A 14,978-nucleotide genomic window follows, 5' to 3' on the forward strand; every position below is an offset into this window, starting at 1 on the left:
TGAATATAAAAATTATCATAACTATTTGCATTTGCACACAAAATAACCTGAAGCTAGTTTTAGTTTTCCTAACACTGATATATTTTATGATGCCCTACACTTCAGTGAAGCCCAATAGATAAAGTTAGTTAAGCTTTGGTTGACATTTGAGAAGGCAAGAAATGGTAGTTATGCTGAGCTTATAAAAATGTACCTCTTCAATTTACCTCTCCAAATGACTTTAGGACCATCAACTGTCTGAGCCCCCCAGGAGGTATCCCATCCACCAGAAGCAGTGAGTTCGGGTTAGTCTGATTGTCTGGTCTTCTTGGTCGGATGTGGACAAGCTTGAGGTGGCTATACCTTCCAAAAGTGTTGAAAAGTACATATCTCCCATTTATAACACTGCACTAATCAAATCAAATCTTCTCACAGTAAACCTGTGTTTGCTTGTTTACGTCTGTCTTCTACCCTGTTCCCTTTAACTCTGCTCCTGTTCTCCAGGAGCTAGGGGTTCTGCCCAACACCCAGACGTGGATCCACCTGATGTCCTCCATTACCAACCACCCTCCAACTTTTCATTACATCATCTACAGCTACTGTCATTGTCATGTTGTCATCTAATAAGAAGGTTTATGCTCTATCATACTAGGCACATAATGTGAGATACACATATAAACACTGCAGTGTCCATCTTCAAATCCCCCTTCTGAGACTGGCTGCCCGATGAGAACAAGTGACAGGCAGAACCTCCCACCCACACAGCAACCTCCTGCCCTATACTCCACACACCAGAATTCAGTATTTTAGTCTGATTGCCATGTGAGTGTAGAACAAATCTGTGAAAATAAATTAATGACACAACTGTACCAAGAACTAAGGTTTATGTATTAAAATCTTAAATATTGCAGTTTTTTTTTCTCAGTTTCACAAGGTGTTCATTATTGTACGTTATCCTTTGATTGTATTTATTTGCTCCACATTATTCATTGTTGTGTCCTAGGACCTACTAGATACATGTATATTCATCCACAAGGGTGTATTAATGTGCTATGCGAGATAGAAAGGAATGAATCATAATAGAGGACTAGTGAAATGATATTATTTCAGTGTAGATAAGGGAAGGGCAGGTTAAAATAAAAACATGACAGCCAGACAAACCAATGTATGAATCAAATGGATTTGCGTATGAATGGAGTGGAAATTAGCTGACTTTGTGTTCTGTAAGAGGAGTAACTTTAAAGTGTCAAGCAGATTACACATTTTTGCCATTTCAAATCAAATGTATTGGTCACATGCAGATGTTATTGCGGGTGCAGCAAAATGCTTGTAACACTGCATTGATCCATCAAATTTCCAAAACATAACATTTAAAGACATGGATTTCATGTTGTAATTGTCAACAATGTACCCAAAAGTAGTTCGAAGTAATGTTTTCATTTTATTAGCTAAACAAAACTTGTTAAAACAGTGACATTGTCACTTACATAGTGATTTGCATAGTGATGATGAAAAGAACATAATTTAAGCTGTAATAATCTAAATTCTAATCATTGGGTCATCACACCATTGATATAGCAACAGACGCTAATAGTTAATTGAATCCCATTGTGACGCAGAGGGGGACATTATTTGGCATGACAGGCCCTAAGCGAGATTTGGTTGGGGTGGGTTGGGGAGAATGTTTTTCCATTTTAAAAACAATTTTCCTGCAGTTCTACACATTTTGCCCTGGCCTATGCCATATTAATGACATCTGAGTGAGAGTGACTAACAAAATCAAATGGGAGCTTCCTGGAGGTCAGGGCCCCTGGGCACGTGCCATGCGCGACTGGTCAGTATTCAGCCATGAGTACTACAAGTTTAGATAGCTGGCTAGACTAATTTACCAATCTAAAAATAGTTAGCTGATATGGCTAATTGAGTGACTGTCAGTGACTGACATAAGAGAAACATTGCTAATGCACAACCAAATGTCGAACTTGCACCATCTACTATTCTAACTCTCAACAGTAAGTTAAAAAAAAAATTGGGGGGGGGCCCTATGCGAACGCTTATGTTGCTTAAGCCTGGACATGTGGGTGGAAGAAAACGTAACTTAATTCAGCATGAAATGGTAATGAGGACAAAAAGCAAAAAACTCCAAACTAGGAGTACATCTAAACTACCCCATAGGAAACCTCTTCCTCTGTCAGTCTGTTGACTAAAACCAATCAGCTCACTTTTCCACTCTTCTTGATCTGGAGGCTACAATCTACAGTTCTTCAGATAAACAGTGTGACAATTGCCACTCAAGCACAACAGGCAATGCTGAGAGTAGCACTGAAGCATTGACACCCCCCACAGGTGTTCCACTCAGACAGCCTTTCAATGGGTGTACACACACACACACACACTCTCCACACAGTAACCTGCTGCTTTGTTTTGAAATGTTCCCTGTGAGCACTCCACGAGGTCACCCAGAAAGTCAGTAGATAACACAAACCCAGCTGCAAACTGTCTCCAGTTTATACAAGTCCTTTCCTGTCCAATTCATCTCCAGCTCGTATCCCATAAAGCATAGCAAATATATTATGTCATCTAGCTTGATTAGATGCACCGAGAGGACAGGGGTTTTTACAATAAACAGTGCCTTCAGAAAGTATTCACAACCCTTGAATTTTTCCACATTTTGTTGTGTTACAGCCCAAATTTAAAATGTATTAAATAGAGATTTTGTCACTGGCCTACACAATAAATACCCCATAATCTCAAAGTGGAATTATGTTTTGACAAATTACATAAAAAATGTAGACCTGAAATGTCTCGAGTCAATAAGTATTCAACCCCTTTGTTATTTGGCAAGCCTAAATATGTTCAGGAGTAAAATAATGACTTTAATGGCAGTGATAGGAGAAAACTGAGAAAGCAATCCTGTACAGATGAAAAAAACTAAAAAACAACCTCCCCCAAAGATCCTCCTCCCACTCCTGCTGACTTTCGCAGATTCTGCCTTTACCTTCCTGATGTTGCCGGTAATAGGCTACAATTGGAGTCTGCAACCTTTCTAATGTGGAATACCAATTTATTTTACAACTTCTACCGATCTGCGTGCCAGTTATGGTTTTCAAATGCACATTTTCATGGAACATTTAAATTTAATTTATAATAATGTCTTCGTATCTCAAAAGCATTGTCATGTGGTTAATCAAAATTCTATCGAAATCTAAGAGGTCTGTCCATGATAAAGCGCTGCTTTCTTGATATCTACAGTGCCTTCAGAAAGTATTCATACCCCTTGACTTATTCCACATTTTGTTGTGTTACAGACTGAATTCAAAATGGATTAAATATACTTTTTTTCCTCACCCATCCACACACAATACCCCATAAAGATAAAGTGTAAACATGTTTTAGACATTTATTAAAAATGAAATACAGTTTCCTCCATCAGCTCTACATCACCCTATCTAGATTGCACAAGTTCAACCCTGATGTTTAAGATGTGGCTCAGATGAAGGAACATTCCTCCGTTCCACTTGGCAGTGTTCAAAACTACACAGTTTCTGGCAGGGGGTATGCAATACCATATCCTCAATTCATGGGGTTCCATTCCCTTTAGTCCCAGAGGTCTGTCTACAGGGTAACTTTACTAATTCCAATCTTAGGCAAAGCCATACTATAAAGCTAAGAGAAATATTGCTAGCGATTGCCAAGAAATGTATAGCCTTGAAATGGAAATCGGATTCCCCCTGCCAGTTGCAATGTGGCTATCAGAAGTTAAAAGTTGTATCCCACCGGAGAAAATCCCTTACTGCTTGAGGAATAAGTTAAAGATATTTGACAGAATTTGGCAACCTTTTGACTATATGGAGAATCTCCCCTCACATCATATATTGATTGTATCTCTAAATAATCCTCATGTAATGTTTCACACTTAATGTATAATATGTAGCCTACGGCAGGTGACCATACGATCCAATGTCTCATCATTTTTTTTATTATAACTTTCATTTATTGTATAATATATATATTCTATTTTTTTACACTCGTCTGTTGTCTTGTAAGGTTATTGTCACTGTTATATTGTCTAATATCTTTTTATTTTTGTTTTGAATGTTCTTAATTGGAAAATGCTAAAATAAAATAAAAAAATAAATGAATGAAATGCAGAATTCTCATTTATACGAGTGTTCACACCCCTGAGTCAATACATCTTAGAATCACCTTCGGCAGCGATTACTTCGGTGAGTCTTTCTGGGTAAGTCTCTAGGAGCTTTGTACCACTGGATTGTACAATATTTAAACATTATCCTTAAAATAATTATTCAAGCTCTGTCAAATTGGTTGTTGATCATTGCTAGATAGCCATTTTCAAGTCTTGCCATAGTCGTATTGGTAAGCAACTCCAGTGTATATTTGGCCTAGTGTTTTAGGTTATTGTTGTCCTGCTGAAATTTGAATTTGTCTCCCAGTGTCTGTTGGAAAACAGACAACCTGGTTTTCCTCTAGGATTTGGCCTGTGCTTAGCTCTATTCCATGTATTTCTATCCAAAAAAACTCCCTAGTCCTTGCTGATGACAAGCATACCCATAACATGATGCAGCCATCACCATGCTTGGCAATATGAAGATTGGTACTCAGTGTTGTGTTGTGTTGGATTTGCTCCAAACATAATTTTGTATTGAGTGCATAACGTTAATTTCTTTGTTACATTTTTTTGCAGTTTTACTTTAGTGCTTTAATGCAAAAAGGATGCATGTTTTGGAATATTTGTATTCTGTACAGGCTTCCTTCTTTTCACTCTGTAAATTTGGTTAGTTTTGTGGAGTAACTACCTACAATGCTGTTGATCTATTCAGTTTTCCCCTATCACAGTCATTAAATTCTGTAACTGTTTTAAAGTCACCATTGGCCTCATGGTGAAATCCCTGAGAAGATTCCATCCTCAGTTTGGAAGGACGCCTGTATCTTTGTAGTGACTGGGTGCATTGATACACCATGCAAAGTGTAATTAATAACTTCACCATGCTCAAAGGAATATTCAATGTCTGCGTTTTTTTATATTCCCATCTACCAATGGGTGTCCTTCTTTGCTAGGCATTGGAAAACCTCCAGGTCTTTGTGATTGTTTGAAATTCAATGCTTGACTGAGGGACCTTTCAGCTAATTGTATGTGTGGGGTACAGAGATGAGGTAGTCATTCAAAAATCATGTTAAACACTATTATTGCATACAGAGTGAGTCCATGCAACTAATTATTGTTAAGCACATTTCTACTCCTGAACTTATTTAGGCTTGCCTTAACAAAGGGGTTGAATACTTTTTGACTCAAGACACTTCAGCGTTTCATTTTTTATTAATTTGTATAAATTTCAAAAAACATAATTCTACTTTAACCTCTCTGGGCTAGGCGGGACGAATTCGTCCCACCTACGTAACAGCCAGTGTAATCCAGTGGCGCGATTTTCAAATACCTTAAAAATCCTATTACTTCAATTTCTCAAACATATGACTATTTTACAGCTATATAAAGACAAGACTCTCGTTAATCTAACAACACTGACAAAACATGCATGCATTGTATAACATAATGTCCTAGGGTTGTCATCTGATGAAGATCATCAAAGGTTAGTGCTGCATTTAGCTGTGGTTTTGTTTTTTGTGACATTATATGCTAGCTTGAAAAATGGGTGTCTGATTATTTCTGGCTGGGTACTCTGCTGACATAATCTAATGTTTTGCTTTCGCTGTAAAGCCTTTTTGAAATCGGACAGTGTGGTTAAATTAACGAGAGTCTTGTCTTTAAAATGCTGTAAAATAGTCATATGTTTGAAAAATGGAAGTTTTCGGATTTTAGAGGAGTTTGTATTTCGCGCCACGCCCATCATTGGATATTGGAGCAGGTGTTCCGCTAGCGGAACGTCTAGATGTAAGAGGTTAAGAACACATTCTTATTTTCAATGACGGCCTAGGAACGGTGGGTTAACTGCCTTGTTCAGGGACAGAACGACAGATTTTTACCTTGTCAGCTCGGGGATTCGTTTTTGCAACCTTCCGGTTACTAGTCCAATGCTCTAACCACCTGCCTTACATTGCACTCCATGAGGAGCCTGCGTGGCAGGCTGACTTACTGTTACGCAAGGGCAGCAAGAAGCCAAGGTAAGTTGCTAGCTAGCATTAAACTTATCTTATAAAAAACAATCAATCTTAACATAATCACTAGTTAACTACACATGGTTGATGATATTACTAGTTTATCTAGCGTGTCCTGCGTTGCATATAATCGATGCGGTGCCTGTTAATTTGTCATTGAATCACAGCCTACAACGACATACGGGTGATGATTTAACAAGCGCTTTTGCGAAAAAAGCACTGTCGTTGCACCAATGTACCTAACCATAAACATCAATGCCTTTCTTTAAAATCAATACACAAGTATTTTTAAACCTGCATATTTAGTTAATATTGCCTGCTAACATGAATTTCTTATAACTAGGGAAATTGTGTCACTTCTCTTGCGTTCCGTGCAAGCAGTCAGGCTATATGCAGCAGTTTGGGCCACCTGGCTCATTGCGAACTGTGTGAAGTCCATTTATTCCTAAAAAAGGCCGTAATTAATTTGCCAGAATTGTACATAATTATGTCATAACATTGAAGGTTGTGCAATGTAACAGCAATATTTAGACTTATCGATGCCACCCGTTAGATAAAATACGTAACGGTTCCGTATTTCACTGAAAGAATAAACGTTTTGTTTTCGAAATGATAGTTTCCGGAATCAACCATTTTAATGACCAAAGGCTTGTATTTCTGTGTGTTATTATGTTATAATTAAGTCTATGATTTGATATTTGATAGAGCAGTTTGACCTAGCGATGTTTGGCAGCAGCAGGCTCGTAAGCATTCATTCAAACAGCACTTTTGTGTGTTTGCCAGCAGCTCTTCGCAATGCTTCAACTATTGTGCTGTTTATGACTTCAAGCCTATCAACTCCCAAGATTAGGCTGGTGTAACCGATGTGAAATGGCTAGCTAGTTAGCGGGGTGCGCGCTAATAGCGTTTCAAACGTCACTCGCTCTGAGACTTGGAGTAGTTGTTCCCCTTGCTCTGCATGGGTAACGCTACTTTGAGGGCGGCTGTTGACGATGTGTTCCTGGTTCGAGCCCAGGTAGGAGCAAGAAGAGGGACGGAAGCTATACTGTTACACTGGCAATACTAAAGTGCCTATAAGAACATCCAATAGTCAAAGGTATATGAAATACAAATTGTATAGAGAGAAATAGTCCTATAATTTCTATAATAACTACAACCTAAAACTTCTTACCTGGGAATATTGAAGACTCATGTTAAAAGGAACCACCAGCTTTCATATGATCTCATGTTCTGAGCAAGGAACTTAAATGTTAGCACATATTGCACTTTTACTTTCTTCTCCAACACTTTGTTTTTGCATTATTTAAGCCAAATTGAACATGTTTCATTATTTATTTGAGGCTAAATTGATTTTATTGATGTTTTATATTAAGTTAAAATAAGTGTTCATTCAGTATTGTTGTAATTGTCATTATTACAAATACATTTTAAAAAACGGCAGATTAATCGGTATCGGCTTTTTTTGGTCCTCCAATAACCTGAAAAATCATAATCGGTCGACCTCTAGTGTCCAGTGTCGTACCTTGCCTGACGGCGAGCGTGGTGGTGTAGACTAGGAACAGCAGGATGTAGTTGAGAAAGCTCTGGAACACAGGCGTGTTGGCGTGGTATTCATGAGCCAGGTACTTGCTGGTCAGTCCGATGCCACAGACGAGCAGAGACAGGACCTGGCCCAGAGCCAGAGTTACCAGAAGTTCCCTGGAGAGGAGAGGCAGGAAAGAAGACAGTGTTACTACACACTGGCATTACAGCACAGCTACTAAACCACAGACTGGAAAGGGCATTGGAACACAGCTTGTGTACTACAGTACATTCACATAGAGTGCATTCGGAAAGTATTCAGACCCCTTGACTTTTTCCACATTTTGTTACGTTACAGCCTTATTCGAAAACGTATTAAATTGTTTTCTTACTTCAATCCACACAATACCACATAATGAAAATATCAAAAACAGGTTTTTAGAAGTGTTAACAAATTCATAAAAACATTAAAAAATATCACATTTACATAAGTATTCAGACCCTTTACTCAGTACTTTGTTGAAGCACCTTTGGCAGCGATTACAGCCTCGAATCTTCTTGGGTATGACGCTTGTCGTGGTAATTATTCTAATCAAAGGAGAGACTTTTAGATTTCTTCAAAACTAGCAAACTTTATTAATAATTACTGCAGTAATGGAGCGTTAACGTTCACCCAATGATGTAAAGTTAAAGCCCAAATAAACAGAGTTAGGTTACAACTCTTTATAGTCTTCCAGAGTCCTTGTGATGAAGAACATATGTAGAAATTATACAAAAAAGGTACATTGTCCTCTCATTCAACAGACATCAAGATTTAAATGACACCAAATATCTGTTTCTAGTTCATTTACTGCTTGTTTATACAGAAATACTAATGTAACATAGGATACTAGGCCCTTCCCTCAGAATAATGGAGTCCAGTATTCATCTGCCATGTGGGAGAGGTTCTGCCTGGCACCAGCAGACAGGCACACAGACACTAAGCATAGAATGGAATGCAGTCTTCAGGTTATCACCAAGCCATCGTAAAACTACTTTCAGCGTTAAACCTCAGAGGCTCCCCTCAGAAAAACAGACAGTGTGAATGTACTCATACAGGAATACATTCTAATATAAAAGTAATGTGATTAACATAATGTTGTAATTCTACGACACGCTACAAGCTTGGCACACCTATATTTGGAGTGTTTCTCCCATTCTTCTCTGCAGATCCTCTCAAGCTCTGTCAGGTTGGATGGGGAGCGTCGCTGCACAGTTATTTTCAGGTCTCTCCAGAGATGCGCGATCGGGTTCAAGCTGGGCCACTCAAGGACATTCAGAGACTTGTTCTGAAGCCACTCCTGCGTTGTCTTGGCTCTGTGCTTAGGGTCATTGTCCTGTTGGAAGGTGAACCTTCGACCCAGTCTGAGGTCCTGAGCGCTCTGGAGCAGGTTTTCATCAAGGATCTCTCTGTACTTTACTCCGTTCATCTTTCCCTCAATCCTGACTAGTCTCCCAGTCCCTGCCGCTGAAAAACTTCCCCACATGCTGCCACCACCTTGATTCACCGTGGGGGTGGTGCCAGGTTTCCTCCAGATGTGACACTTGGCATTCAGGCCAAAGAGTTCCATCTTGGTTTCATCAGACCAGAGAATCTTGTTTCTCATGGTCAGAGTCTTTTAGGTGCCTTTTGTCAAACACCAAGCGGGCTGTCATGTGCATTTGACTGAGGAGTGGCTTCCGTCCGGCCACTCTATCATAAAGGCCTGATTGGTGGAGTGCTGCAAAGATGGTTGTCCTTCTGGAAGGTTCTCCCATCTCCACAGAGGAACTCTGGAGCTCTGGAGTGACCATCAGGTTTCTTGGCCACCTTCCTTACCAAGGCCCTTCTCCCCCGATTTCTCAGTTCTTCCATTAAAATGTTTTTTCAATTTAAGAATGATGGAGGCCAGTGTGTTCTTGGGGACCGTCAATGCTGCAAAACATTTTTGGTACCCTTCCCCAGATCTGTGCCTCGACACAATCCTGTCTCGGCACTCTACGGACAATTCCTTCAACCTCATGGCTTGGTTTTTCTCTGACATGCACTGTCAACTGTGGGACCTTATATAGACAGGTTTGTGCCTTTCCAAATCATGTCCAATCAATTGAATTTACCACAGGTGGCCTCCAATCAAGTTGTAGAAACATCTCAAGGATGAACAATGGAAACAGGATGCACCTGAGCTCAATTTCGAGTCTAATAGCAAAGGGTCTGAATACTTATGTAAATAAGGTATTTAAGGGACGCGTATGACGAGTGTGTTTCATTTGGTGACCTCAGAGAGGACAGGAAACACACATGACTATATCTCTGAATATTTTTCAATTATGGGGTTTGCATCTAATTCTTGTATAAAACGAATGAGTAAAGATGAAACTATTTGTGAAATGATGTAATATGATGTTAAACCTTTAATGTGAAAGATTTGTTTTGATAAAATAACAGTCTTCACTTTAATGATGCCAAAGACACAACATATTATGGTGCCCCGTGTGAGGAATCTAAGATAGAATTGGACTTCGCTGTTGAATTACACACATATATATATATAATCAATTGTGCAAACAGAATTGTAGAAACAGACTGCTTTGTATACAAATTGGTTGTGTGTGTGTTTCCATTTGAACAGGCTACAGAGAGTGCCTCCGGTCATGTGTCGATAGTCAGAGCAATGAGTTGTAAATTCCAGATTTAGTCCGTTAGGCCAAACGGTACGATTTTTGTCGGTCAATATTAATTTCTAGAGCAAGGGCTTAGAGCCAGTAAGGTTAGAAATGAGATAGATCTCTTCGGTGACCGAGCCGAAGTTCTGTCTGCCTACCGCGCTAAGCCAGTAGGCCACAGGCGTATCTGTATTTATGTACCGTGACGCTCCGGTCAACATAATGCTAGCAAAGTATGCCGAATGGGTTAATGTGAGACGTCACCAGTAAACCCCCCTTTCCATGGTGGAGGGGACCTTATTTTGTGCTTGGAAGTGAGATTTCTGTACAAAGTAGGATAAGCTTGCACGAGATGCTAAGCTAACAAAGGGAAACAGTATTTTCTTTTTCCTGTGTCACGCTGAAATTCCTCCGCCTTGCATGATGGACGTCCCGCCCTTTGTACTTCCGTTTGATTTCAGCTTTCTGCGATCACTGGTGTTGAAGAATTGCCAGTACATTTCATGAAAAAGAATTAGGTGGCACCCAAATGTGGATCATGTTAAGATATCCAGCCAACCGCAATTGACTGGATATCGATGTCTCATTCAATTAAACTAACAAGTGAAATTGCCAGATTTACTTTTCAAGTGGATCTTTTAAATAATATCCAAATTGATTGGGTTTCTACAATGTGACAATTTAAACTTTTCACATTAACCTACATCGACAAGGTTCAGGTTAATTTAAAGTAGAATTCCTAAATAGCCTATACAGGTTTGATTTATCATTAAAATAGATCAATCAGTCAATCAGTCCCGCCTCCAGCGGGAATCCCATGTGGATTTGGCCTTAGGGAGAAGTGAACCTAGCGGTGAATGTACCCTAACATTTAACTTCTTGCGGATCAGTGGGACGCTAGCGTCAACAAAGTACGCACATTCACCAGAACGCGTAATAAACACAACATCCAAAATGGGAGCCACTTAGAAAAACTACAAATTCTAGCTAATTTTTCCAAAGACAAGCCTGAAACTCTTTCTAAAGACTGTTGACATATAGTGGAAGCCCTAGGAACTGCAATCTGGGAGGTTTTCCCTTCATATTAAAAATGACAGTCATAGGAATCAATGGTGGGCTGAAAATGTGTTTTCTCTGGATGGTTTGTCCTCGGGTTTTCACCTGCCATATCAGTTCTGTTATACTCACATACATTATTTTAACAGTTTTAGAAACTTTAGAGTGTTTTCTATCCAAATCTACCAATTAAATGCATATCCTAGCTTCTGGGCCTGAGTAACAGGCAGTTTACTTTGGGCACGCTTGTCATCCAGACGTCAAAATACTGCCCCCTAGCCCAAAGATGCTAAAAACCTGTTTTCGCTTTGTCATTATGGGGTATTGTGTGTATGTTGATAAGGATTTTTTTTATTTAATACATTTTAGTATAAGGCAAAAACGTAACAAAATGTGGAAAAAGTCAAGGGGTCTGAATACTTTCCGAATGCACTGTAACCGCATGGCCAGTGAACAGAAAGTTCTGGTCTTTCATTTCAAATATTTGAAAGTGTGTATTCTTCCTTATGCCTGTGTATTTAGGCTTCCATGGTCAGGTGACATGGTCTGGTCAAAACCCATGGCCCTAGCTACAACAGCAGATCAACAGGTGTCCATATCAACCACAGACCCATCTCTCCATCCCACTGTCTCCCACAGAGTTGTCACCTTCTGAACTCATTACAACCTATCCTCTCCAGCTGTGTGAGGCACATCCAGGTTTTCCAGTCTGATTTATATTAGGACAGGATTTCCAAACACCCTCCATCTGTCACACCCTGATCTGTTTCACCTGTTCTTGTGATTGCTTCACCTTCTCCAGGTGTCGCTTATTTATCCCAGTGTTTCCTGTCTCTCTGTGCCAGTACGTCTTGTATGTTTTCAAGTCAACCAGCATGTTTTCCCGTGCTCCTGTTTTCTATTCGCTTTCTCTAGTCCTCCCGGTTTTGACCATTGCCTGTTTTTTCTGGACTCCGTACCCGCCTGCCTGACCCTTCTGCCTGCCCTGACCTCGAGCCTGTCTGCCACACTTTACCTCTTGGACTCAGAATCTGGTTTTGACCTTTTGCCTGTCCATGACCATTTTCTTGCCTACTCCTTTTGGATTGTAATTAAACCATAAAGACTCTAACCATCTGCCTCCTGTGTCTGCATCTGGGTCTCGTCTTGTGCCCTTATACCATCAGCCATTGTGACACTTAGCCTGGCTTTCTCTCCTTCTTCAACAGGTGGTTCGGGACACTGAGCTTCCTCACGGGGCTTACTGTACAGTGCTGTCTCAAATGAACCCCCATTCTCCATAAAATGTACTACTTCTGGCCAATGACATCCTCCTTTATTCCCATATGGTGCTCTACTATTGGCTATAACACTCTATTCCCTTGTTTTGGCCCAAGCCTGAACACACACCACCTCTCAGGCCACCTGTGGAGTCTTTGATTGTGTATGTAGTGAAATACAGTAGTGGGACCTGTCAGTCCTGGCTGGAGATGAAAGGGATTAAGAAAGAGCTGTCAATCAAGTCTAACACACACACACACACACACACACACACACACAACCCTCTCCCCCCTAGACAGACCACAGTGCACAAATCAGCCCCTTCACTGCTCCCTCTACACCTACACACAGGCACCAGTGAGAACACGCATGGGCACACACTGGAAGAGACATGCACAAATGTAAAGCAACTCCAACGCAATATCTGCATATCCAGTATCCAGTATTAAGCTGTAGTAAAGGACCAAAAAACAGGCTTACACGCAATCCAGTCGATATACATTAATACTTGTTCCGTTGACTCAGTTCATTTAAAATCTCATTAGGAATGACTGGGAAATAATAGGAAGTGTGTGCGTCCTTATAGAGGAAAAGGCCAAAGAAACGAGGTACACAATAATATGATACAAACATGAAGAGGTAAACCAGACAGATGCAGTCAGCTCAGGGAAACCAATTAGATCCACTGCTACTCCTGGAGCCTGGACTGATCATTTCAGCAGGAGGGAATTAGCATGCAACACTTTCAGTGCCACAGAGAAGTTATGATATTAAAAAAGGCCAAGCATCAACCTGATCTGAGTGTTTCATCTTAGTAAATATTCAGAGGTACTGCTTATGAGACACACATGAAGAGGCGGTGTTGATATCATTGACTATACTTATTTTTTGTATAACCCCTTTTCTCCCCAATTATGTGGTATCCAAATTGGTATCCAAATTGGTCTTGTCCCATCGCTGCAACGCCGTACGGACTCGGAAGAGGCAAAGGTCGAGAGCCGTGCGTCCTCCAAAACACAACCCAGCCAAGCCACACTACTTCTTGACCCTCTGCTTGCTTTACCCGGAAGCCAGCCGCACCAACGTGTCAGAGGAAACACTGTACAGCTGGCGACCGCCACAGGAGTTGCTAGCGTGCGATGGGACAAGAACATCCCCGCCTAACCCGGATGATGCTGGGCCAATTGTGCGCCGCCCCATGGGTCTCCCGGTCGCGGCCGGCTGCGACAGAGCCTGGACTTGAACCAGGATCTCTAGTGGCACAGCTAGCACTGCGATGCAGTGCCTTAGACCACTACGCCACTCAGGAGGCCTGACTATACTTTTTTGGCTTATCACATAACAGCATTCTTACAATGTTCTCCCTGTACACCAAGACAGAACTGTAAAATAAATAAAGGGGGCATATAAGCAGACAATGAAGTTCTTACAATATTTGATGATTACATTTCTCAAAAACAGGTTCTATGCTACATGTGCTCCACCAAGTCAGAACAGTAGGCAAAATTAAGAGGGGTAAAAATATCAAATTATTAGAGTGAGGCACACAGGCTACTAAAATGTTACTACACAACATCAAACCAAAATCAAATCAAATGTTATTTGTCACGTGCCTAATAAAACAGCTGTAAGACCTTACAGTGAAATGCTTACTTTCAAGCCCTTAACCAACAATGCAGTTTTAAGATAAATAAGGCTATATACACAGGGTACTTAATATACAGTTAAGTTAGTATTACTTTCTTAGCTACAGTATACATATCTCCCTGGCATATTACATAATTTCTGCAGCTGCATACAAGACATTTCTGCACTCACCTTGCTATGTTGTGCTCACTTGAACAGGAAGGTGGCGCTGCGGTCCTTCGAGGGCCAATTTTGTCATGAAACTTTGTCAAAGTCTGGCATTCTCTGGATTTATGGCACTTTCAAAACAACTGGGATCTCGGAAAAAAACAAGGTCAAATCATGATGATGTAAGTGATCTTCAGGTTGTAGCTCTAGAAAGAAGCCTGAGTTCCCGACTTAAAATTCAGAGTTGGATGACCGTTCAAAACGTATTTTCCCTGTTGGAGCTCATTTTGTCCCCCGAGTTCACAGTTGTCTTGAACTCACTGAAGTCAAATTTCCCAGTTCGCAGTTAACAGTTTTTTGAGTGCAGCAGAAATCATGCTGGATTGACAGCATGGCCAATGTTGAATGTTTATCATTTTAAGCTTGGAAAAGAGACCCTTAAACCCTACTTGGGACCACACAGCCACACTACTGAATAGCAGGCTAGTGATTGCTTTGCCATGTTTGCAGTTAGCCACTAATTCCTTCCAAACCATTCATTGTTGAAT

General features: G+C 40.5%; 1 protein-coding gene across 1 annotated transcript in view; it reads right to left on the bottom strand.

The window, feature by feature from the left end:
• LOC106571386 (solute carrier family 35 member F1) overlaps positions 1-14,978 on the bottom strand; it is a 135,967-nt gene that overhangs the window by 72,433 nt on the left and 48,556 nt on the right. The window contains exon 2 of the mRNA XM_014144409.3: positions 7,637-7,812. Within this exon, the coding sequence (XP_013999884.1) occupies positions 7,637-7,812 (176 nt within the window). The remainder of the gene's footprint in view (positions 1-7,636; positions 7,813-14,978) is intronic.

Source organism: Salmo salar, chromosome 15 (genome assembly GCF_965601325.2).
Source record: "Salmo salar chromosome 15, fSalSal1, whole genome shotgun sequence".
NCBI classification, from domain to species: domain Eukaryota; kingdom Metazoa; phylum Chordata; class Actinopteri; order Salmoniformes; family Salmonidae; genus Salmo; species Salmo salar.